At 46.4% G+C, this 25,784-nt stretch overlaps 1 protein-coding gene across 2 annotated transcripts in view; it reads left to right on the forward strand.

The window, feature by feature from the left end:
• The window catches only part of MYRIP (myosin VIIA and Rab interacting protein), an 897,248-nt gene that overhangs the window by 676,629 nt on the left and 194,835 nt on the right, over positions 1 to 25,784 (forward strand). For both annotated transcript variants that reach the window (XM_069730111.1, XM_069730110.1), the window contains exon 7: positions 23,513 to 23,593. In XM_069730111.1, the coding sequence (XP_069586212.1) occupies positions 23,513 to 23,593 (81 nt within the window). The remainder of the gene's footprint in view (positions 1 to 23,512; positions 23,594 to 25,784) is intronic.

Consider the following 25,784-nt stretch of genomic DNA (forward strand, 5'->3'; position numbering starts at 1 on the left):
GGGTTGTGTTGCAGCCAATGGCACAAGGAACATTTCATGGGTAGAAAAAGGAATAGATTAAATTTGAACAAATTCATGATGCAAACTGTTAGGAGTCGAGTTTCCTCTGCTGCACAGTGGGAATCTCAATCCGTGTCTGCTGCGGTCTCCCATTTGGTATCAGCCGCAGTGGGCTCTGCTCAGCGGAGACGTCGCTCCCAGCGTCTCGCTGAGGCTGATTCGGTGCATAGGGTCACTACTGCCTTTTCTGGCTTTCCTATGGTACCCTGCACTGATCTGCGGTGAGCAAGCCTCTCTGGGACTTAGTCCTTATTTACTCACACTGAGCATGCCCAGGGCAGGGTCTCCCATTGGAGGTCGAGGGCCACATGTTCGGTCACATGCTCAGGTACTGCAGTACATTCCATTGGTCCTCCTGGAAGGTCCTGAAAGGGCAAAATATGCTCAGGTACTGCAGCACTTTCCATTGGTCCTCCTGGAAGGTCCTGAAAGGGCAAAAACTTCAGTAGCAGCTTCCTGTGCTGCAACTATATAAACTGCGCATGACCGCACGGCCATGCGCTAGTATTGTCTTGTAAATATGTGTGTGTGTTGTGAGTGAAAGTCGCTCTTTAACCCCTTAGTGACCGAGCCAAATTTTTGAGATCTGACCAGTGTCACTTTATGTGGTAATAACTCTGCAACGCTTCAACAAATCCCAGTGATGTTGAGATTGTTTTTTCGTGACACATTCTACTTTATGATAATGGTAAATTTAGTTCAACATTTTTTGTGTTTATTTATAAAAAAAATCAAAAATTTGAGAAAAATGTTAAAAAATTAGCAATTTTCTAAATTTGAATGATTATCCCTTTAATCCAGATAGTCATACAACAGAAAACCATTAATAAATAACATTTCCCACATGTCTGCTTTACATCAGGACCATTTGTAAAATGTTATTTTATTTTGTTAGCATTTTAGGAGGTTTAAAAATGTAGCAGCAATTTTTCATTTTTTCAAAGAAATTTACAAAATTTATTTTTTTAGGGACTTATCCATGTTTGAAGTGACTTTAGGGGTCCCATATATTGGGAAACCCCCAAACGTGATACCATTTTAAAAACAGCACCCCTAAACATATTGAAAACTGCTGTCAGGTAGTTTATTAACCCTTCAGGTGCTTTACAGGAATTAATGCAAAGTGGTATGACAGAAATGAAAATGTGTATTTTTACCACCTAAATGTTGCTAACTTCTAAACAGATTACTACAGCCGTCAGATTCTAAGGCCGCTATTTGGTCATGAATTGCCATGGCAAACATCAGGACCGCAAAATCATGATCTGAGGGCACCAATTGGGATAAAGAGGAAGCCCCCACACTCTGTTAACCATTTATAATGATGTAGTCACTATTGACAGCAGCATCTAAGGGGTTAAACAGATTTAGAAGGTGCAAATACTGATCGTGGCTGGTGCAGCAAGTTGTCAGCTAGAGTGTACAGCCGACAGATGATGGATTGTCATCTGTATGGGGATACTATTCTCTTATATCTAAGGTCAGTTAAAAGACGTATTGGCGGTCATTAAGGGGTTAAATAACCCTCCCTATTGAATGTCTGTTCGCGGAAGGTGTATGTTTGCTATCTAGCGCCCGACTTATCCTACAGCACGTAGCACACATCACTGCGTCCAGTTGCTGTGTCCGCCAGTACGGCGCCGTGCGCTTCCTCTGCGCTTTCCTTACCCAAGCCTGGGTGGTTAGTGGCGTCCGTCAGTGCGGCACCGCACGCACTCTCGTGCCTTTATTTACTATTTCAATAGTTTCCTTTCACACCCAGTTGCGGTGTTGTGCCAGCAGTGGTCTAATCGGACTTCAATCCTAGTTGGGGTTGTGTTCGCTGACTTATTGCTCGTGCTCTATGTGCAGTACCGCGGTCCTGTGACACAACAGGATCGCTTCCTTCACGCAGGGTGAAGTTAACCCTTGTATGTATACTTATAGTACCGCCATATAGTCCGTCTTACTTAGCAGCAGGTACTTTCCTGCACGGTGGATCCCGGGTTGCGAACGCACCAATTCCATTTAATAAACTATATATTTGGTGCGTTCCGCCAACCCTAACAGAATACTAGCGCCAGAATCTGGCTAAGTAATGGCGGATGAACAGCGATTGCAGGGGTACATCCAGCTGCTGGAGGGCCGTTTGACGTCTCTTGAGCGTGCAACCTCGGCGGTGGATGTTACCGCAATAGCTGTTCAGGCTGCTAGCGTGGCTGCAGCAGCTTTACCCACTGCCACCTCTGTTCCGACCCTATCTCACCTTCCTTTGCCTGAGAGATACTCTGGGGACAGTAAGTCCTGTAGGGGTTTCGTGAGCCAATGTGGTATACACCTCGAGCTCCTGGCTGCACGTTTCCCTACTGAGCGGGCAATGGTGGGATTCATAATCTCCCTCTTGTCGGACAGAGCGTTGGAGTGGGCTACGCCGCTGTGGGAGCGCAACAATCATGTGGTGCGGAGTGTTCCTCGGTTTCTGGACTCTGAAACAGGTCTTTTTAGGACCTCAAGTCACCCATGATACAGCGCTCCAGCTGCTGGCTTTGACTCAGGGTTCAACCATGGTCAGTCATTTTGCTGTTCTCTTCCGGACATTAGCGTCTGAGTTGGAATGGTCAGATAAAACCCTCATTCCCGTATTTTGGAGGGGGCTGGCTGACCATGTGAAAGACGCTTTGGCCACTAGGGAGATTCCCGCCACACTGGAGGAGCTCATAGCCATATCTACTCGCATAGACCTTCGCTTTCACGAGCGAAGGTTGGAGCGAGCCCAGTGTAGGCAGAGGTTTCGGCTGGCTCCCACCTTCACCAAACCTTTGGAATCTCCAGTCCAGGTGTCCGAGTCACATGAGGCCTTAGAGGTGACACGAGCGGGATCCAAGTCTCAGTCCGCCCGTGCACATAAGGCCCGTCATTTTTACCGGCAGTCAGGACATCTTGCCTCCAAGGGTCCTCAGCGGTCGGGGAAATGTCAGCGTTTAGTGGCAGTTGGAGGAGGTACACTAGACACGGCGACGTTTGCCTCAAAGTTGTCCTTCAAGGGGACAATTACCATAGGCCCATCCACTCTTATGGTCGAGCTATGCGTGGATTCTGGGGCAGAGGGTAATTTTATGTCTTCCTCTTTTGCCCAGCGTCACGCAATACCCTTGGTGATGCTTGCCAAGCCTGTGACCATTCGAGTGGTAAATGGGTCAACACTAGGGTTGAGCGAAACGGGTCGTTCATTTTCAAAAGTCGCCGACTTTTGGCAAAGTCGGGTTTCATGAAACCCGATCCGACCCCTGTGCGGGGTCGGCCATGCGGTACGCGACTTTCGCGCCAAAGTCGCGTTTCAATGACGCGAAAAGCGCCATTTCTCAGCCAATGAAGGTAAACGCAGAGTGTGGGCAGCGTGATGACATAGGTCCTGGTCCCCACCATCTTAGAGAAGGGCATTGCAGTGATTGGCTTGCTGTCTGCGGCATCACAGGGGCTATAAAGGGGCGTTCCCGCCGACCGCCATGTTACTGCTGCTGATCTGAGCTTAGGGAGAGGTTGCTGCCGCTTCGTCAGAAGCAGGGATAGCGTTAGGCAGGGTCCATTAACCACCAAACCGCTTGTGCTGTAGCGATTTCCACTGCCCAACACCACCTTCGGTGTGCAGGGACAGTGGAAGCTACATTTTTTTTTTTTCCCCCTCAGCGCTGTAGCTCATTGGGCTGCCCTAGAAGGCTCCCTGATAGCTGCATTGCTGTGTGTACGCCGCTGTGCAAACCAACTGCTTTTTTCAAAGCACAAATCCTCTTGTTCCTTCCTTTCTGCACAGCTATCTTTTTGGTTTGTACACACTTTTTATTTAATTTGTGCATCAGTCCACTCCTTATTGCTGCCTGCCATACCTGGCTGAGATTACTGCAGGGAGATAGTAATTGAAGGACACTCCCTGTTTTTTTTTTTTTTTTTGTGGGAGATTAAGATTGACATTTCTGCTAGAGTGCCATCCCTGTCTGTGTCATCTCGCACTCAGTGGGCCATAGAAAGCCTATTTATTTTTTTGCTTGATTTGGGTTATAAAATCTACCTGAAAAAATCACTACATCAATCAGTGGGAGAAAAATATTGGCCTCAGGGCTTGTGTGCCACTCTTGACTCCTGTGTGCATCATCACTCACTCAGTGGGCCATAGAAAGCCTATTTATTTTTTTGCTTGATTTTGGTTCTACAATCTACCTGAAAAAATCACTACATCAATCAGTGGGAGAAAAATATTGGCCTCAGGGCTTGTGTGCCACTCCTGACTCCTGTGTGCATCATCACTCACTCAGTGGGCCGTAGAAAGCCCATTTTTTTTTTTTTTTGCTTTATTTGGGTTCTAAATTCTACCTGAAAAAATCAATAAATCAATCAGTGGGAGATTAATATTGGCCTTTGGGCTTGTGTGCCAGTCCTAAGCGTGCCATCTCTCTCTCTCAGATAGTGGGCCATAGAAAGCCTATTTATTTTTTATTTTTTTTATTGGGTTTATAAATTTTCCCTGGAAAAAAAAAAAAAAGTGGGAGATTAATATTGGCCTCTGGGCTTGTGTGCCAGTCCTGAGCGTGCCATCTCTCTCACAAATAGTGGGCCATAGAAAGCCTATTTATTTATTTTTTTTTGGTTTTATAAATTCTCCCTTAAAAAAAAAAGGGAGATTAATATTGGCCTTTGGGCTTGTGTGCCAGTCCTAAGCGTGCCATCTCTCTCTGTCTCTCAGATAGTGGGCCATAGAAAGCCTATTTATTATTTTTTTTATTGGGTTTATAAATTTTCCCTGGAACAAAAAAAAAAAAGTGGGAGATAAATATTGGCCTCTGGGCTTGTGTGCCACTCCTGACTCCTGTGTGCGTCATCTCTCACTCAGTGGGCCATAGAAAGCCTTTTTTTGTTTTATTTGTTTTCTAAATTCTCCCTGAAAAAATCATTTTATTTTCTTTGGTTTCTAAATTCTTCCTGAAAAAATCATTTTATTCTATATTTTTTTTTCCTAAAGTCTCCCTGAAAAAAAAAACAAAAAAAAACAAATCAGTGGGAGATTAATATTGCCCTTTCTGCTTGTGTGCCAGTCTTGACTCCTGGGTGTGCCATCTCTCTCTCTCTCTCCAATTGTGGGCCATAGAAAGCCTATTATTTTTTTAGCTTGATTTGGGTTCCAAAATCTACCTGAAAAAATCACTACATCAATCAGTGGGAGATAAATATTGGCCTCTGGGCTTGTGTGCCACTCCTGACTCCTGTGTGCGTCATCTCTCACTCAGTGGGCCATAGAAAGCCTTTTTTTGTTTTATTTGTTTTCTAAATTCTCCCTGAAAAAATCATTTTATTTTATTTGGTTTCTAAATTCTTCCTGAAAAAATCATTTTATTCTATTTTTTTTTCCTAAAGTCTCCCTGAAAAAAAAAAAAAAAAACAAATCAGTGGGAGATTAATATTGCCCTTTCTGCTTGTGTGCCAGTCTTGACTCCTGGGTGTGCCATCTCTCTCTCTCTCTCCAATTGTGGGCCATAGAAAGCCTATTATTTTTTTTAGCTTGATTTGGGTTCCAAAATCTACCTGAAAAAATCACTACATCAATCAGTGGGAGATAAATATTGGCCTGTGGGCTTGTGAGCCACTCCTGACTCCTGTGTGCGTCATCTCTCACTCAGTGGGCCATAGAAAGCCTTTTTTTGTTTTATTTGTTTTCTAAATTCTCCCTGAAAAAATCAATTTATTTTATTTGGTTTCTAAATTCTTCCTGAAAAAAAAATTTTATTCTATCTTTTTTTCCTAAAGTCTCCCTGAAAAAAAAAAAAAAAAACAAATCAGTGGGAGATTAATATTGCCCTTTCTGCTTGTGTGCCAGTCTTGACTCCTGGGTGTGCCATCTCTCTCTCTCTCTCCAATTGTGGGCCATAGAAAGCCTATTATTTTTTTTAGCTTGATTTGGGTTCCAAAATCTACCTGAAAAAATCACTACATCAATCAGTGGGAGATAAATATTGGCCTCTGGGCTTGTGTGCCACTCCTGACTCCTGTGTGCGTCATCTCTCACTCAGTGGGCCATAGAAAGCCTTTTTTTGTTTTATTTGTTTTCTAAATTCTCCCTGAAAAAATCATTTTATTTTATTTGGTTTCTAAATTCTTCCTGAAAAAATCATTTTATTCTATTATTTTTTTTCCTAAAGTCTCCCTTAAAAAAAAAAAAAAATCAAATCAGTGGGAGATTAATATTTACATTTGTGCTTCAGTGACAGTCCTGCGTGTGTGGCATCTCTCTCATTTGTTGCCACCAACAACAGAGTGTGTAACATTGTGCCTGATTTTCGTTGTGGTCTCACTCACCTGTAAAGGGGTAGCTAAATCATACTGAAGTTATAGCTCACCGTGTAATTTGTGTGACAGCAACAAATACCGTTAGTTTGTTTACGTTTTTAAAACAATGAGGAAGTATGGTGGAAGAGGTCGTGGCCGGGGGCGTTCATTGTCAGCTGGTAATGAGGGTAGTGGTAGTGGTGGAGCATCAGCTGGTCGTGGGAAAAAAAATATTGCACCTAAGTCTGGAGCTGTGGAGCCAGGTTCGTCGTCTGGCTACACAAGGCCTCGAACGCTCCCTTTTCTGGGAGTAGGAAAACCGCTTTTAAAGCCGGAGCAGCAAGAGCAAGTTTTGGCTTATCTTGCTGACTCAGCCTCTAGCTCTTTTGCCTCCTCTCGTGAAACTGGTAAATGTCAAAGCAGCGCGTCGTTAGTGGATGTTCACGGTCAGGGACAAGTCGCTTCCTTGTCCTCTTCAGCAAAAACAACAACAGAGAAGAATGCAGCAGGCGACACAACGGGTTACTCCATGGAGCTCTTTACACATACCGTCCCTGGCTTAGAAAGTGAAGCAGTTAACAGTCCATGCCCATTACAAGTTGAATCTGACATGGAGTGCACTGATGCACAGCCACAGCCAGACTACTATGCTGGTCCTTTGACTCAGACCACAACATTGCCCTCGCAGGGTGCTGATCAAGAATCAGACCCTGATGAGACTATGTTGCCCCATCACGAACGCTATACCACCGACCGACACGGTGACACAGACGAAGTTGCACACGAGCTACAAGAAGAGGTAATAGATGACCCAGTTCTTGACCCCGATTGGCAGCCATTGGGGGAACAGGGTGCAGGCGGCAGCAGTTCTGAAGCGGAGGAGGAGGGGCCGCAGCAGGCATCAACATCGCAACAGGTTCCATCTGCCGGGCCCGTATCTTGCCCAAAACGCGTGGCAAAGCCAAAACCTGTTGGAGGACAGCGTGGCCATCCGGTTAAAGCTCAGTCTGCAATGCCTGAAAAGGTATCCGATGCTAGAAAGAGTGCAGTCTGGCATTTTTTTAAACAACATCCAATTGATCAGCGCAAAGTCATCTGTCAAAAATGTTCAACTACCTTAAGCAGAGGACAGAATCTGAAAAGTCTCAATACAAGTTGCATGCATAGACATTTAACCACCATGCAATTGCAAGCCTGGACTAACTACCAAACGTCCCTTAAGGTTGTAGCACCCTCGGCCAATGAAGCTAGTCAGCAACGCAACATCCCTTCCGGCAGTGTAGGGCCACCATTTTCCGCACCACCTGCAGTATCTGTGCAGGTTTCTTTGCCAGGCCAAAGCAGTCAGGGTCAGGGAATCACCAGTTTCGTAGTAGGAAACACTGCATCTAGGGCACCGGTGGCAACAATACCATCTCCCACCGTCTCTCAGTCTGCCATGTCCACCGGCACCCCCGCTAGTTCCACGATTTCCAGCTCTCCAGTCCAGCTCACCCTACATGAGACTATGGTTAGAAAAAGGAAGTACTTAGCCTCGCATCCGCGTACACAGGGTTTGAACGCACACATAGCTAGACTAATCTCGTTAGAGATGATGCCCTACCGGTTAGTTGAAAGCGAAGCTTTCAAAGCCCTGATGGACTACGCTGTACCACGCTACGAGCTACCCAGTCGACACTTTTTTTCCAGAAAAGCCATCCCAGCCCTCCACCAGCATGTTAAAGAGCGCATCGTCCATGCACTCAGGCAATCTGTGAGCACAAAGGTGCACCTGACAACAGATGCATGGACCAGTAGGCATGGCCAGGGACGTTACGTGTCCATCACGGCACACTGGGTAAATGTGGTGGATGCAGGGTCCACAGGGGACAGCAAGTTTGGGACAGTTCTGCCTAGCCCACGGTCTAGGAAACAATTGGCTGTAGCCGTTTGCACCCCCTCCTCCTCCTCTTCGTCCTCCTGCAGAAGCGAGAGCTCGTCCACAGACCGCAGTCGCACAACCACTCCATCCGCAGCTGCCACTGTTGCACACCAGGTCTCCCATTATGGGGCAGCTACTGGCAAACGTCAGCAGGCTGTATTGGCTATGAAGTGTTTGGGCGACAACAGACACACCGCGGAAGTTCTGTCCGAGTTCTTGCAGAAAGAAACGCAGTCGTGGCTGGGCACTGTAGATCTTGAGGCAGGCAAGGTAGTGAGTGATAACGGAAGGAATTTCATGGCTGCCATCTCCCTTTCCCAACTGAAACACATTCCTTGCCTGGCTCACACCTTAAACCTGGTGGTGCAGTGCTTCCTGAAAAGTTATCCGGGGTTATCCGACCTGCTCCTCAAAGTGCGTGGACTTTGCTCACATATCCGCCGTTCGCCCGTACACTCCAGCCGTATGCAGACCTATCAGCGTTCTTTGAACCTTCCCCAGCATCGCCTAATCATAGACGTTGCAACAAGGTGGAACTCAACACTGCACATGCTTCAGAGACTGTGTGAACAGAGGCGGGCTGTTATGTTTTTGTGGGAGGATACACATACACGGGCAGGCAGTAGGATGGCAGACATGGAGTTGTCAGGTGTGCAGTGGTCGAAGATTCAAGACATGTGTCAAGTCCTTCAGTGTTTTGAGGAATGCACACGGCTGGTTAGTGCAGACAACGCCATAATAAGCATGAGCATCCCCCTAATGCGTCTGCTGATGCAAAGTTTGACGCACATAAAGGATCAGGCGTCTGCAGCTGAGGAAGAGGAAAGCCTTGATGACAGTCACCCATTGTCTGGCCAGGGCAGTGTACAGGACGAGGTAGCGGGCGAAGAGGAGGAGGAGGACGAGGAGGATGATGGGGATGATTATATTTTTAATGAGGAAGCTTTTCCGGGGCCACTGGAAATTGGTGGCGTGGCAAGGCCGGGTTCTGGTTTTTTGAGGGACACAAGTGACGTGGATTTGCCTGAAACTGCCCCTCAACCAAGCACAACCGCAGATTTGAGAACTGGAACTTTGGCCCACATGGCGGATTATGCCTTACGTATCCTCAAAAGGGACACACGCATAACTAAAATGATGAATGATGACGATTACTGGTTGGCCTGCCTCCTTGATCCTCGCTATAAAGGCAAATTGCAAAATATAATGCCACATGAGAACTTGGAACTAATATTAGCAACCAAACAATCAACTCTTGTTGACCGTTTGCTTCTGGCATTCCCTGCACACAGCGCCCGTGATCGTTCTCACACGAGCTGCAGGGGCCAGCAGACCAGAGGAGTTAGAGGGGCAGAAATCAGAAGTGGCGTTGGCCAGAGGGGTTTTCTGACCAGGTTGTGGAGTGATTTTGCTATGACCGCAGACAGGACAGGTACTGCAGCATCAATTCAAAGTGACAGGAGACAACATTTGTCCAGTATGGTTACAAACTATTTTTCATCCCTTATCGATGTTCTCCCTCAACCGTCATTCCCATTTGATTACTGGGCATCAAAATTAGACACCTGGCCAGAATTGGCAGAATATGCATTGCAGGAGCTTGCTTGCCCGGCAGCTAGTGTCCTATCAGAAAGAGTATTCAGTGCTGCAGGTTCAATACTAACAGAAAAAAGGACTCGTCTGGCTACCCAAAATGTAGATGATCTAACCTTCATTAAAATGAACCACAACTGGATTTCGAAATCTTTTGCCCCACCTTGCCCGGCTGACACCTAGCTTTCCTATGAAAAGGTCTTGCCTGTGGACTATTCTGAATGCCTTTTCCAATCTCGTAATTTTCAGCACCTGATTGTCCAGCATACGACATGTTTACACCTCACTAAATGGCCAAACTCCCCACACGGGGCCGTGGTATCGACACTTGGCGACAGCACCCGTGAGAGTGCAGTTTGTCTGAAGAGGTGGGTGAGCCCGCTTTTGGTCGACGGCACTGCCACTGGGTCCCTCCTAGTACAATAAAGTGTCTCTGGCGGTGGTGGTGCGCACCCAACGTCAGACACACCGTTGTAATATGAGGGGCCCTGGGCCTGTACCGCCGGCCACAAGACAGTTTCCCCCCACCCCAGCTCAAACAGTGCTCTACCACTTGCAAAATTATCTCACAGCTCCACCAATGTTTAGTCTATGCGCTGACATCCTTCAATGCCTGCCACTGACAATACTATTGTATTGACATTTTTGTTATGTTAGGCCTTCGATGCCTGTCTGTGGTCACTCCTTCCACTAGGCCTCCACTGACCACACCACTGCTGCCCGTGTACCCCTGTAACCAATTTAAAATTGCCTACAGCCATGTGTTATTATTTTAGGCCTTCGATGCCTGTCTGCGGTCACTCCTTCCACTAGGCCTCCACTGACCACACCACTGCTGCCCGTGTACCCCTGTAACCAATTTAAAATTGCCTACAGCCATGTGTTATTATTTTAGGCCTTCGATGCCTGTCTGCGGTGACTCCTTCCAGTAGGCCTCCACTGACCACACCACTGCTGCCCGTGTACCCCTGGAACCAATTTAAAATTGCCTACAGCCATGTGTTATTATTTTAGGCCTTCGATGCCTGTCTGCGGTCACTCCTTCCACTAGGCCTCCACTGACCACACCACTGCTGCCCGTGTACCCCTGGAACCAATTTAAAATTGCCTACAGCCATGTGTTATTATTTTAGGCCTTCGATGCCTGTCTGCGGTGACTCCTTCCAGTAGGCCTCCACTGACCACACCACTGCTGCCCGTGTACCCCTGGAACCAATTTAAAATTGCCTACAGCCATGTGTTATTATTTTAGGCCTTCGATGCCTGTCTGCGGTCACTCCTTCCACTAGGCCTCCACTGACCACACCATTGCTGCCCGTGTACCCCTGGAACCAATTTAAAATTGCCTACAGCCATGTGTTATTATTTTAGGCCTTCGATGCCTGTCTGCGGTGACTCCTTCCAGTAGGCCTCCACTGACCACACCACTGCTGCCCGTGTACCCCTGGAACCAATTTAAAATTGCCTACAGCCATGTGTTATTATTTTAGGCCTTCGATGCCTGTCTGCGGTCACTCCTTCCACTAGGCCTCCACTGACCACACCACTGCTGCCCGTGTACCCCTGTAACCAATTTAAAATTGCCTACAGCCATGTGTTATTATTTTAGGCCTTCGATGCCTGTCTGCGGTGACTCCTTCCAGTAGGCCTCCACTGACCACACCACTGCTGCCCGTGTACCCCTGGAACCAATTTAAAATTGCCTACATTGCCTACAGCCATGTGTTATTATTTTAGGCCTTCGATGCCTGTCTGCGGTCACTCCTTCCACTAGGCCTCCACTGACCACACCACTGCTGCCCGTGTACCCCTGTAACCAATTTAAAATTGCCTACAGCCATGTGTTATTATTTTAGGCCTTCGATGCCTGTCTGCGGTCACTCCTTCCACTAGGCCTCCACTGACCACACCACTGCTGCCCGTGTACCCCTGTAACCAATTTAAAATTGCCTACAGCCATGTGTTATTATTTTAGGCCTTCGATGCCTGTCTGCGGTGACTTCTTCCAGTAGGCCTCCACTGACCACACCACTGCTGCCCGTGTACCCCTGGAACCAATTTAAAATTGCCTACAGCCATGTGTTATTATTTTAGGCCTTCGATGCCTGTCTGCGGTCACTCCTTCCACTAGGCCTCCACTGACCACACCACTGCTGCCCGTGTACCCCTGGAACCAATTTAAAATTGCCTACAGCCATGTGTTATTATTTTAGGCCTTCGATGCCTGTCTGCGGTCACTCCTTCCACTAGGCCTCCACTGACCACACCACTGCTGCCCGTGTACCCCTGGAACCAATTTAAAATTGCCTACAGCCATGTGTTATTAGCCTTCGATGCCTGTCTGCGGTCACTCCTTCCACTAGGCCTCCACTGACCACACCACTGCTGCCCGTGTACCCCTGGAACCAATTTAAAATTGCCTACAGCCATGTGTTATTATTTTAGGCCTTCGATGCCTGTCTGCGGTCACTCCTTCCACTAGGCCTCCACTGACCACACCACTGCTGCCCGTGTACCCCTGGAACCAACATCAGAAAATATAAAAATAAGTATGTTGCTTATAAAAAAGAAAATACTGGAGAGATATCAAATGCAGACATTTTAACATTAAAAACAAACACATACAACAAAAATCTGGTACAGAACTAAAAATGGCCACCAGCTACAATAACTTTCTCCTGCAAGTAGTTAACTGAAAGGTTTTTTCAATTTTAAACACAGATATGGCATCCACCGAGTGTTGTCCTGTCGCGTCTTCTTTATATTATTGCCAAGAAGATGCAAAACAATGAAAATAATAAAATCATTATTTACCAAAAAAATAGAGTAAGTCAAAACCACATTGCAAATAAACATTCATTACAAATAAAGAAGCAGGGCGCGTCCGAGGGTGAGTATATACCTAATAAGAATATAATCACCCTCGGACGCGCCCTGCTTCTTTCCGACAGCCTTCCTTCCTAAGAATCAGCCCTTCCGTGGTGTAGAGAGAGGGTTTGTTACACTCCAAGGTGTTCCCCAGGTTGCCTTTCCTGAGTTTCGATCTTCCGGCTCTCGTTTAGTAGTTGTTGGAAACTACGCTGCATTGGGCCTACAAATTGGGTATGGGGTGTAGAGAGATGGTGTGTTCCACTCCAAGGTGTTCCCCAGGTTTCCTCGCCAATGCTTCGATCATCATGCTCTCGTTTAGTAGTTGTTGGAAACTACGCTGCATTAGGCCTACAAATTGGGTATGGGGTGTAGAGAGATGGTGTGTTCCACTCCAAGGTGTTCCCCAGGTTTCCTCTCCATTGCTTCGATCTTCATGCTCTCGTTTAGTAGTTGTTGGAAACTACGCTGCATTAGGCCTACAAATTGGGTATGGGGTGTAGAGAGATGGTGTGTTACACTCCAAGGTGTTCCCCAGGTTTCCTCTCCATTGCTTCGATCTTCATGCTCTCGTTTAGTAGTTGTTGGAAACTACGCTGCATTAGGCCTACAAATTGGGTATGGGGTGTAGAGAGATGGTGTGTTACACTCCAAGGTGTTCCCCAGGTTTCCTCTCCATTGCTTCGATCTTCCGGCTCTCGTTTAGTAGTTGTTGGAAACTACGCTGCATTAGGCCTACAAATTGGGTATGGGGTGTAGAGAGATGGTGTGTTCCACTGTAGAGAGATGGTGTGTTCCACTCCAAGGTGTTCCCCAGGTTTCCTCGCCAATGCTTCGATCATCATGCTCTCGTTTAGTAGTTGTTGGAAACTACGCTGCATTAGGCCTACAAATTGGGTATGGGGTGTAGAGAGATGGTGTGTTCCACTCCAAGGTGTTCCCCAGGTTTCCTCTCCATTGCTTCGATCTTCATGCTCTCGTTTAGTAGTTGTTGGAAACTACGCTGCATTAGGCCTACAAATTGGGTATGGGGTGTAGAGAGATGGTGTGTTACACTCCAAGGTGTTCCCCAGGTTTCCTCTCCATTGCTTCGATCTTCATGCTCTCGTTTAGTAGTTGTTGGAAACTACGCTGCATTAGGCCTACAAATTGGGTATGGGGTGTAGAGAGATGGTGTGTTACACTCCAAGGTGTTCCCCAGGTTTCCTCTCCATTGCTTCGATCTTCCGGCTCTCGTTTAGTAGTTGTTGGAAACTACGCTGCATTAGGCCTACAAATTGGGTATGGGGTGTAGAGAGATGGTGTGTTACACTCCAAGGTGTTCCCCAGGTTTCCTCTCCATTGCTTCGATCTTCCGGCTCTCGTTTAGTAGTTGTTGGAAACTACGCTGCATTAGGCCTACAAATTGGGTATGGGGTGTAGAGAGATGGTGTGTTACACTCCAAGGTGTTCCCCAGGTTTCCTCTCCATTGCTTCGATCTTCCGGCTCTCGTTTAGTAGTTGTTGGAAACTACGCTGCATTAGGCCTACAAATTGGGTATGGGGTGTAGAGAGATGGTGTGTTACACTCCAAGGTGTTCCCCAGGTTTCCTCTCCATTGCTTCGATCTTCCGGCTCTCGTTTAGTAGTTGTTGGAAACTACGCTGCATTAGGCCTACAAATTGGGTATGGGGTGTAGAGAGATGGTGTGTTACACTCCAAGGTGTTCCCCAGGTTTCCTCTCCATTGCTTCGATCTTCCGGCTCTCGTTTAGTAGTTGTTGGAAACTACGCTGCATTAGGCCTACAAATTGGGTATGGGGTGTAGAGAGATGGTGTGTTCCACTGTAGAGAGATGGTGTGTTCCACTCCAAGGTGTTCCCCAGGTTTCCTCGCCAATGCTTCGATCATCATGCTCTCGTTTAGTAGTTGTTGGAAACTACGCTGCATTAGGCCAACAAATTGGGTATGGGGTGTAGAGAGATGGTGTGTTCCACTCCAAGGTGTTCCCCAGGTTTCCTCGCCAATGCTTCGATCATCATGCTCTCGTTTAGTAGTTGTTGGAAACTACGCTGCATTAGACCTACAAATTGGGTATGGGGTGTAGAGAGATGGTGTGTTCCACTCCAAGGTGTTCTCCAGGTTGCCTTTCCTGAACTTCTATCTTCAGGCTCTCATTAAATTGTGGTTAAACGGAACAACTGCATTTGGCGTACTAGTTGGTTTGGGGCCTACTATCGGTGTCTGCCGCTCCTTGCTGTTCTCCTGGTTTCCTGTCCTGAAATTCCGTTTTCAGGCGCTCGTTAAGTAGTTGTTAATGTTAGACTGCATTTGGCCTACTAGTTGGGTTGGGGCCTACTATCGGTGTCTGCCACTCCTTGCTGTTCTCCTCCACTGAACAAAGCTGTGCCGCCTGTTTACTACTGTTGCCAATTTTGAACTGCATTTCGACTACTTACTGATTTGGGCCTACTCTCTGTGTCAGCCTCTCATTCCAGTTGTCCTCCACTGCAATGCCCCCTGATTAGTCCTGTGTTACCAATTTTGAACTGCATTTAGCCCACTTTATTCTTTGGGCCTATATCTGTGTTTCCTCCTCATCCTGCCCATTTCCCAGCCAGTGATAGATGAGTCTGCTGGTACATTGACCCATAACGCAACATTTCCCGTGCACGCTACACTGCAAGATTGTGACCCTGCTGAAAGTCAGGACCCCCTTCCCGCATACCATACCACCTTACACGGGGACAAACAGGAAGGTGCAGATGAAAGTGCAGGTTCCTTCATCAGGTGGGGGGAGGAATACTAGTTGGCGACGTCACTGGCACAGGGCCTCTCATGGTACGCAAAAGTGTTGCTGCCGGTGGGAGGCGCCCCCGCCGTGCAAACACACCGCTGTACTTTGAGGGGCCCTGTGCCAGTGCCAATGCCAACGAGTGGGCCCCCCCTGCTTGTTCAGGTTCACAGCACTTGCAAAGTTGAAATACTTACCTCTCCCTGCTCCACTGCCGTGACGTGGTCCAGATTTCCTGGGCCCACTAATTACTTGAACCAGCCCTACCCACCACAACTTTAGCCAAATGAACCCCAATTTCAAATGCCTTCCAATTATTATAAGGTAAATTACGCTTGACAAGCTTCATTAAGAAGAATGGATGGTTTTGACATTAAAATGGGCACTCTAGGTGTTTTCCTGGCCCCCACTCACTGCCGACTATGCTGCCCCATTGACTTGCATTGGGTTTTGTGTTTCGGTCGATCCCGACTTTACGTCATAATCGGCCGATTTCACTCGACCCGACTTTTGAGATAGTCGGGTTTTCGCAAAACCCGGCTCGACTCTAAAAAGGTCAAGGTCGCTCAACTCTAGTCAACACTACCCTCACAGATTACCCACCAAACCATTCCTTTCACGCTTTCTGTGTCTCCATCACATCAGGAGATAATCTCCCTATTAGTAATTCCTGAGGGAATTGATGAGGTCCTGTTGGGGATACCATGGCTTCGCTACCATTCTCCTCATATTGAGTGGTCCTCTGGGAGAATTTTGGGATGGAGTAAATCCTGCGAGGGTAGATGTCAGAGGGAGTGCGTTCAGGTTGCTACTACACAGGTACCCGCAGATCTTTCCTCTCTCCCCAAGCACTATTGGCCCTATGCAGACGTGTTCTCCAAAAGAGCTGCGGAGACCCTTCCGCCTCACCGCCCCTATGACTGTCCTATTGACCTCTTGCCTGGTGCTGAGCCTCCCCGGGGTCGAGTCTATCCGTTATCTCTCCCGGAGATGGAGGCAATGTCTCAGTACATCCAAGAGAATCTGGCAAGAGGATTCATTAGGAAGTCAGTGTCACCGGCAGGGGCTGGGTTCTTCTTCGTACAGAAGAAGACTGGAGACTTACGTCCATGCATAGACTACAGGGGTCTTAACGCCATCACCGTTAAGAACAAGTACCCATTACCCCTGATATCTGAGCTGTTTGATAGGCTACGGGGAGCGAGGGTATTTACGAAGTTAGATCTGCGGGGTACCTACAACCTGATTCGCATCCGTGAGGGGGATGAATGGAAGACGGCTTTTAACACCAGGGATGGGCACTATGAATATCTGGTGATGCCCTTTGGGCTCTGTAATGCCCCAGCCGTTTTCCAAGACTTTGTGAATGACATCTTCCGGGATATGCTCACCACCTCGGTCGTAGTCTATCTGGATGATATTCTCATCTTCTCTCCAGATATTGACTCCCATCGGAGAGAGATGTTCGCAAAGTCTTCGACCTCTTACGGGCAAACTCCCTCTACGCCAAGTTGGAGAAGTGTGTGTTTGAGCAGGAGTCCTTGCCTTTCCTTGGTTATATCATCTCTGCCCAGGGTTTGGCTATGGATCCTGCCAAGCTACAGGCTGTAATGGACTGGCAGGAACCCCATTCTCTTAAAGCGGTGCAGCGCTTTATGGGGTTCATTAATTACTATCGCCAGTTCATTCCACACTTCTCAACTTTGGTAGCTCCCTTGGTTGCCCTCACCAAGAATGGAGCAAATCCCAAGTTGTGGTCAGAGGAGGTCTCCAAAGCCTTTCTCTCGATCAAGTCACACTTCGCTAGCGCTCCCATCCTACATCGCCCCGATGTTGATAAGCCATTTATCTTGGAGGTGGATGCCTCATCCGTTGGTGCTGGAGCAGTCCTTTTCCAAAAGGATGCTCAAGTTCGGAAGCATCCTTGCTTCTTCTTCTCCAAGACCTTCACACCAGCGGAGAGGAATTATTCCATCGGGGACAGGGAGTTGCTGGCCATGAAGTTGGCTTTTTCGGAGTGGAGACATCTCTTGGAGGGAGCTCGCTTTCCCTTCCAAGTCTTCACTGACCACAAGAACTTGGTGTATCTGCAAACGGCCCAGCGGCTGAATTCTCGCCAGGCTAGATGGTCCCTGTTCTTCTCCCGGTTCCATTTTACTCTCCATTTCCTCTCCGGGGAGAAGAACGTTCGTGCTGACGCTCTCTCCCGCTCCGTAGTGTCATCGGAGGAGGAGGAGGAGGAACCTCGGCTTATTATCCCTTCTGAGAGCCTGAGAACTGTAGCTCCGGTTTCGCTAGAGTCTGTGCCCCCGGGCAAGACTCTCGTACCAGCTAACTTGCGACCGGAGGTTCTCTCTTGGGCTCACTCCTCCAGAGTGGGTGGGCATTTTGGGACCAAGAGGACATCTGAGCTGTTGGCGAGAACATACTGGTGGCCGCATATGGCCCGAGATGTCAGGGACTATATTCAGGCGTGCGTTTCTTGCGCCCAGAATCGGTCTCCTCGGCAATGGCCTGCTGGGTTGCTTTACCCTCTACTGGTGGCAGACAGGCCCTGGGAGATGGTCGGGATGGACTTTGTGGTGGGCCTACCCAAGTCACGTGGCTGCTCCATTATTTGGGTTGTCACCGACCATTTCTCTAAAATGGTGCATTTGGTGCCACTTCCTCGGTTACCCTCAGCACGGGCCTTGGCGGTGTTGTTCATTAAGCACGTTTTCCAATTGCATGGTATGCCTGATAAGATTGTCAGCGATCGGGGTCCCCAGTTCGCGTCTCGGTTTTGGAGAGAGCTCTGCCGTTTACTCAGCACAGAGTTAAACCTCTCCTCTGCATACCATCCCGAGACAAATGGGTTGGTGGAGAGAACCAACCAGACTCTGGTGACATATTTGCGACATTTCGTCTCTGCTAGGCAGGATGACTGGGCATCTTTGCTACCTTGGGCGGAATTTGCCTTGAACAACGCCGTAGCCGATTCCACTGGTCAAACTCCTTTTCTCCTTAATTACGGCCAGCATCCGCGTGTCCCTGTGCCCATGCCCGTGTCATCCACCGATTCTAGGGTGGCAGACTGGGCGATGGAGGCACGTGACATCTGGGACCGCACACAGGATGCCATCCGGGCCTCCAAGGAGAGAATGAGGGTTTCGGCTGATACACACCGGCGCCCGCTCCGGTCTTTGCTCTTGGCGACTTAGTGTGGCTCTCCGCCCGTAACATCAGGCTGCGAGTTGAGTCCACTAAGTTTGCTCCTCGCTACATTGGCCCGTTTAAGGTTCTGGAACAGGTCAACCCTGTGGTCTACCGTTTGGCTATTCCTCCACGCCTTGGTATCACCGATACTTTTCACGTTTCCCTCTTAAAGCCCGTTCATTTGTCCCGGTTTTCTGAGTCATCTGCTGGGACATCGGGTTCATCCACGGATGAGTTTGAGGTGAATGCTATTGTGGGGTGCAAGGTGGTACGTGGCAAGAAATTTTATCTGGTGGACTGGAAGGGTCACGGCCCAGAGGATAGAACCTGGGAGCCTGTGGAGCACATTCGGGCTCCGCTGCTTATCGCAGCTTTTGAGCGTAGTGAGGCTCAAGGAGGGGGGGGCCCTAGGAGGGGGGTAATGTTAGGAGTCGAGTTTCCTCTGCTGCACAGGGGGAATCTCGATCCGTGTCTGCTGTGGTCTCCCATTCGGTATCGGCCGCAGTGGGCTCTGCTCAGTGGAGACGTCGCTCCCAGCGTCTCGCTGAGGCTGATTCGGTGCATAGGGTCACTACTGCCTTTTCTGGCTTTCCTATGGTACCCTGCACTGATCTGTGGCGAGCAAGCCTCTCTGGGACTAAGTCCTTATTTACTCACACTGAGTATGCCCAGGGCAGGGTCTCCCATTGGAGGTCGAGGGCCACATGTTCGGTCACATGCTCAGGTACTGCAGTACATTCCATTGGTCCTCCTGGAAGGTCCTGAAAGGGCAAAATATGCTCAGGTACTGCAGCACTTTCCATTGGTCCTCCTGGAAGGTCCTGAAAGGGCAAAAACTTCAGTAGCAGCTTCCTGTGCTGCAACTATATAAACTGCGCATGACCGCACGGCCATGCACTAGTATTGTCTTGTAAATATGTGTGTGTGTTGTGAGTGAAAGTCGCTCTTTAAATAACCCTCCCTATTGAATGTCTGTTCGCGGAAGGTGTATGTTTGCTATCTAGCGCCCGACTTATCCAACAGCACGTAACACACATCTCAGCGTCCAGTTGCTGTGTCTGCCAGTACGGCGCCGTGCGCTTCCTCTGCGCTTTCCTTACCCAAGCCTGGGTGGTTAGTGGCGTCCGTCAGTGCGGCACCGCACACACTCTCGTGCCTTTATTTACTATTTCAATAGTTTCCTTTCACACCCAGTTGCGGTGTTGTGCCAGCAGTGGTCTAATCGGACTTCAATCCTAGTTGGGGTTGTGTTCGCTGACTTATTGCTCACGCTCTATGTGCGGTACCGCGGTCCTGTGACGCAACAGGATCGCTTCCTTCACGCAGGGTGAAGTTAACCCTTGTATGTATACTTATAGTACCGCCATATAGTCCGTCTTACTTAGCAGCAGGTACTTTCCTGCACGGTGGATCCCGGGTTGCGAACGCACCAATTCCATTTAATAAACTATATATTTGGTGCGTTCCGCCAACCCTAACACAAACATAACACTATCTGTAAAAAAAAAGAAGCCGACGTTGAAAAGAGGTTGGCTTCTAAAAAATGGATAATGATCCTAAACACACGTCAAAATCCACAATAGACTACCTCTAAAGGCACAAGCTGAAGGTTTTGCAATGGCCCTCACAGTCCAGTAATCTGAACTTCATTGAAAATCTGTGGCTAGACCTCAAAATAGCAGTGCATGCAAGACGACCCAGTAATCTCGCAGAACTGGAAGAATTTTATGGGGGAGAATGGATGAAAATCCCTCAAACATGAATTGAAAGTCTCTTGGCGATCTACAAAAAGCGTTTACAAGCTGTCATACTTGAAAAAGGAGGTGCAACAAGGTATTAATCATGCCTAAACTTTTGCACTGATCCATTTTCATTTTTGTAATTTTAAAAATGTAAAAAATGACAATATTTTTTTCCGCCTACAATGCAAAGCAAATGTGTCATCTTTAACTTTAGCCCTTTTAGAGATCATTTCATCTTCAACTTGTTTAACTCTTCACAATAACAGTAATTTTAACAGGGGTGCCCAAAATTTTACATGACGCTGTATGTCCTTTCATCTTTACCATCTTAAGAAGCCAAGTGCAGTCACACAAGGTCTAATCAGCTATGTTAGTAATGTAGGGCTTCTGTTGCTATTCAGCTCCTCTGGTTCCTCACCTTGGGTTAGAAGGTTCCCTGTGTGACATTCTAATTTGCTGCACACTTTTGAGAAATACGTTTTTATTAAATACAATTAATGAATGTTACAGTGTTTTATGGTGTTTTTTTTACTTTGTGTGTTAGTGGTACAACATACAACTACACTTTAAGAACATTAGGATTGCACCCCAAATCTATACCTTACTTTTGGGCAGCATGGTAGATCAGTGGTTTGGACTGTTACTTTGCAGCACTTGGGTCCTGGATTCAAATCCCACCAAGGACAACATCTACAAGAAGTTTTAATGTTTTCTTCCTGAGTTTCCTTGAGTTTCTTCCCACACTCCAAAGACATACTGATAAGGAATTATGAAGGTACCGTTACACTAAACGATTTACCAACGATCACGACCAGCGATACGACCTGGCCGTGAGCGTTGGTAAGTCGTTGTGTGGTCGCTGGGGAGCTGTCACACAGACAGCTCTCTCCAGTGACCAACGATCAGGGGAACAACTTCGGCATCGTTGAAACTGTCTTCAACGATGCCGAAGTCCCCGGGTAACCAGGGTAAACATCGGGTTACTAAGTGCAGGGCCGCGCTTAGTAACCCGATATTTACCCTGGTTACCATTGTAAAAGTAAAAAAAAAACACTACATACTCACATTCCGATGTCTGTCACGTCCCCCGGCGTCAGCTTCCCTGCACTGTGTAAGCGCCGGCCGTAAAGCAGAGTGGTGACTTCACCGCTGTGCTCTGCTTTACGGCCGGCCGGTGCTGACACAGTGCAGGGAAGCTGACGCCAGGGGACGTGACAGACATCGGAATGTGAGTATGTAGTGTTTTTTTTTACTTTTACAATGGTAACCAGGGTAAATATCGGGTTACTAAGCGCGGCCCTGTGCTTAGTAACCCGATGCTTACCCTGGTTACAGGTGAACACATCGCTCGATCGGCGTCACACACGCCGATCTAGCGATGACAGCGGGGTGATCAGCGACCAAAAAAAGGTCCTGATCATTCCCCACGACCAACGATCTCTCAGCAGGGGCCTGATCGTTGGTCGCTGTCACACATAAAGATATCGTTAGCGGGATCATTGCTACGTCTCAAAAGCATGACGTTGCAATGATATCCTTAACGATATCGTTATGTGTGAAGGTACCTTAAGCCCCAATGGTGACAGTGATGATGTCTGCAAACTGCTTCAGAATAAATAGATTTGTAGAGTTGTGCTAATCAATAAATATAATTACATACACACATACCTTCACACTTCCCTCAAAGGGACTCTGTCTTCATAGAAGGACTGTTCAAACTAAGTACCACTGGTCAGTGCTTCACAGCCAGGCCAATCATTTATATACACCTTCCCACCTGCTTGTTTTTCTTCTATCTCCATCCTTCTGAGGCTCTATATAGACAGCTGTCAATCAAAGAAGAATGGGATGGAGGAGATAGAGGGAAAACAAGTGGGAAGGTGTATGTAAATGATTAGCCACACCATGATGCACCGAGCGCCTGTACTTGGTTGGAACAGGCATAATGTGCTGACAGAGACCCTCTAAGGATGCTAGCTGTTGGTGCAATTGCTCTTTCTGCCATCTTGATCGCATATATGGACAAGAGTAGATATATGAGCTATCCAAAGTCACAAACCTTTTTAGGACATCTTGGGCAGAGCAAGAGAGGTTTAGCCGATAGCAAAAAGGTTGTAGCAGAGCCTTAACTTTAGCTCAGTCGGCAAAAGGTTTGTGGCGATAGGAGAGTTGGAGGTCGAGCGTTTTTAATATATTCCCCTGTGTTAGCTTGACCCGTTCTATACTGTGATCTAGATATTTTTTTTAGTTTATAACTCAGTGTTATAGACAGAGGTGGACATTTTTGGTGGGATAGGTGTGTTTTATAAATTTGAAGACAAGCAAAAACACACAATAAAAGTAAAGAAATGTAAGTGGAACATGTTCGGATGGCCAGTCAACCTTGAATTAAGAAATGTTTGAACAGTTTGGTGGTATAGAGAAGTATATGGTATGTATTATAAATAAAGACACTAGGGATTGACAGAAGGGGTGAGATGATTGTATATCCAACTATTATCATGGTTCTAACTTTAGGTAAGGAAAGCAACTTCTTATCCTCCTGCCCTTAGTAGCCAGAGGGCTGTCCCACCTGTATAGTAAATAGAATAAATTTGCTAGTTTTAAAAATATACTGCAAATCGGGGTATATTTAATTTTTCCCAGATTATAAAATGCTTTCAGTATTTGGCCAGTATTTTACATCAGTTTTTGGAAATCAAAATCAACAGTGGGTATTAAGTACAGAAGTGCTGACGTGTTTCTATTCTACTTTTCCTCTGACTGTTCCACTCCTGGTTTTGGCTTACAAATACTGATGTGAAATACTGACCAAATGCTGAACGTGTGAACTTGACCTTCCTGTTACTTTTTAGACCTGTAAAATGCTCTTCTGTATGTGTGACATTCTTATTATTACCTGATTGCAATGTCTTGTTTGGTTTTTATGGATGGATACAGCAGGTAGTATTCAGGAATTAAGTCATGACCTTGCAAAGCCCTCTACGGAGATGTGGGTTAATCTAGTATTGTGTCCTAGATTTCGTAAAGCAGTGACTTAAAAAATAAATGTTCTCTTTCCCGTCAGGATAAACAGAATGAGGCTTGTTATTTGCGGGAGCACAAGGAAGAACTGATTGAGGAACTGGCTACAACTATTGTACAAAAGGTAAGTGCATTTCTCTTCTTTGTTCTGGCTGCTTTCAGAGAACTTTTGCAAAAAGTTTCTTCAACGTTAAAAGCTTTTTTTTGTAAACTGTGTAAATAATTCCTTTAAAAGGAACCTGTCACATGAAGTATGTTGTCTGACCTGCCAGCTGTATGTTATAGGACAAGAAGAGCTGAGCAGATTGACATTTTAATATGTGGGAAAAAAATCAACAAAATTTTCATTTCATTATTAATTGAAATCGCTGCACATTCTATGCTTAGATATCCAGTAGGTAATCATACTTACCGATTGTCAGTAATTTGGATATATGACCAAAATTTAGGTTTTCAGTTACTTATTACTTACAATTCACTGGTAAGATTAGAATACGCAGGAATTTCAGTGATTAAAAACATGTTAGGGCTCGTTCACACGAGCAATGATCCTCTCTTCCGAGAGAATCGAATCGATTATAGTAATGACACCGAGTGTCATCTCACTGTGATCTGATTCTCTCGCCTAAGAGAATTGCAGCACAGTTGCGGAGAAGATGGAGAATATAATTTCGCCCACTCCCCTTGAGAAAGCACGTGGGTGAAACGCGCGTCGGGGCGTTCTGCACAGTGGTATCTTGTTCAAGAATGGGTAAGCATTGATTATTATCTTTATAAGAATTTCCCTAATGTGTAGTTCCCATCATCCGGGCATTGTACATGAGATTTTGGCCTTAGAGGATGTGATGGGAACCTCATACGGGATTATGAACTATATATATATATTAGACAATGCTAAGCGATATGTGTTGATGTAGTACTACTGCCATGTGTGAACTTACTGAGTCTTTTGAGATCCTCACATGTTAGGATATGTTTTTAATACTATTTTTCAATAAACTTCAATAATTTTACATTATTAGTGTCATAGTGGTCTATGGGTATGTGGTACTCATCTTTAGGTGATATATCGATTTGTCCACTATTGTGATTTTTTCAATATAAATAATGCAGAAGTAGGCATAGCAGTGCTTCTAGCTAGGAGTAATTATTTATGCTGTTGGAATCTTTATTTTGATGGTTATATTTAGCAATACACAAGAAGCAAGGAATGCAGGGATGTAAGGGTCAAAATGACCGTACACTGCAGCTGGGAAAAAGTAGCCTGGCTAAGTGTAAAGGGTGAGGTGTTTGGCTGGTGCAGGAGGGGTCGTTTTGTGATTTTGTGTCACATTGCCCGTTGTTATGTTTCCATTGTCATAACAGGAGAGGTTGAATGTTGTTGTAGTGTCAATTGTTTTGGAATAAAGAATTTAGTAGCCTTTATGATATATCATACCTATACCTATAGTTGATGAGATACTACACAGGTCTAAGATACTACTCTATTTTGCCTCTGTACTCCAGTCTGAGGAAATGAGCTTCTTCTTCCCACTATGTACCACTACAGGGAGAGAGGATGGTGTAAGAGAGGAACAACAAATAGTACCAACAGGTGAATTCAGCCCCTAGAGTCTGTGTACTGCAAACAAAAACTCAATCATGAAACTTAATGCTGAAGGCTTGACAAGAATGTTTTCTATGTTACATGTAGTAATAATAATAGCCGAAAATGTATGGTGCCACAAAGCATCCTCCTCAATACACATACAAAAGAAAGTTGAATAAATTGATGCCTTGATATCTGTCGTATTGCAGAGAAATCTACATTTTTCTTGATATGTAAATGAGCTGTTAAGATCTATGAGCGGGACATACTGTAGATCTTGTGGAGAATCTGCCTCCACAGCTTATTTTAAATGAAAGAGGGTGTTACCAGTGTGAGACCTGTAATGACTAACAGTCTGCTCTCCTGACCTACATGTCTCACACTGGTAATGCCCACTTCCATTTAAAAATGTCTCACACTGGTAATGCCCACTCTCATTTAAAATAAGCTCTGGAGGCAGATTCTCAGGGAGATCAGTGTTCAACCCATAGATCTTAACAGCTCATTGACATATTAAGAAAATCGTGGCTTTCATGGGAATAACCCATTGGATAACAGATATCAAGATCTAATTTTATTGACCTTCCTATGACCTATAGACAGTTTAGGATCGTTGATCCTACTGACAGATTCCCATTAATACATACAACCTCTCCATGTGCATGATGACTCAGATTTGTCATGTTTTTAGACTACATAGATTGATTTAATCATTGTTTTTGGCATC

This window comes from Ranitomeya imitator, chromosome 6, assembly GCF_032444005.1.
Source record: "Ranitomeya imitator isolate aRanImi1 chromosome 6, aRanImi1.pri, whole genome shotgun sequence".
Taxonomy (NCBI): domain Eukaryota; kingdom Metazoa; phylum Chordata; class Amphibia; order Anura; family Dendrobatidae; genus Ranitomeya; species Ranitomeya imitator.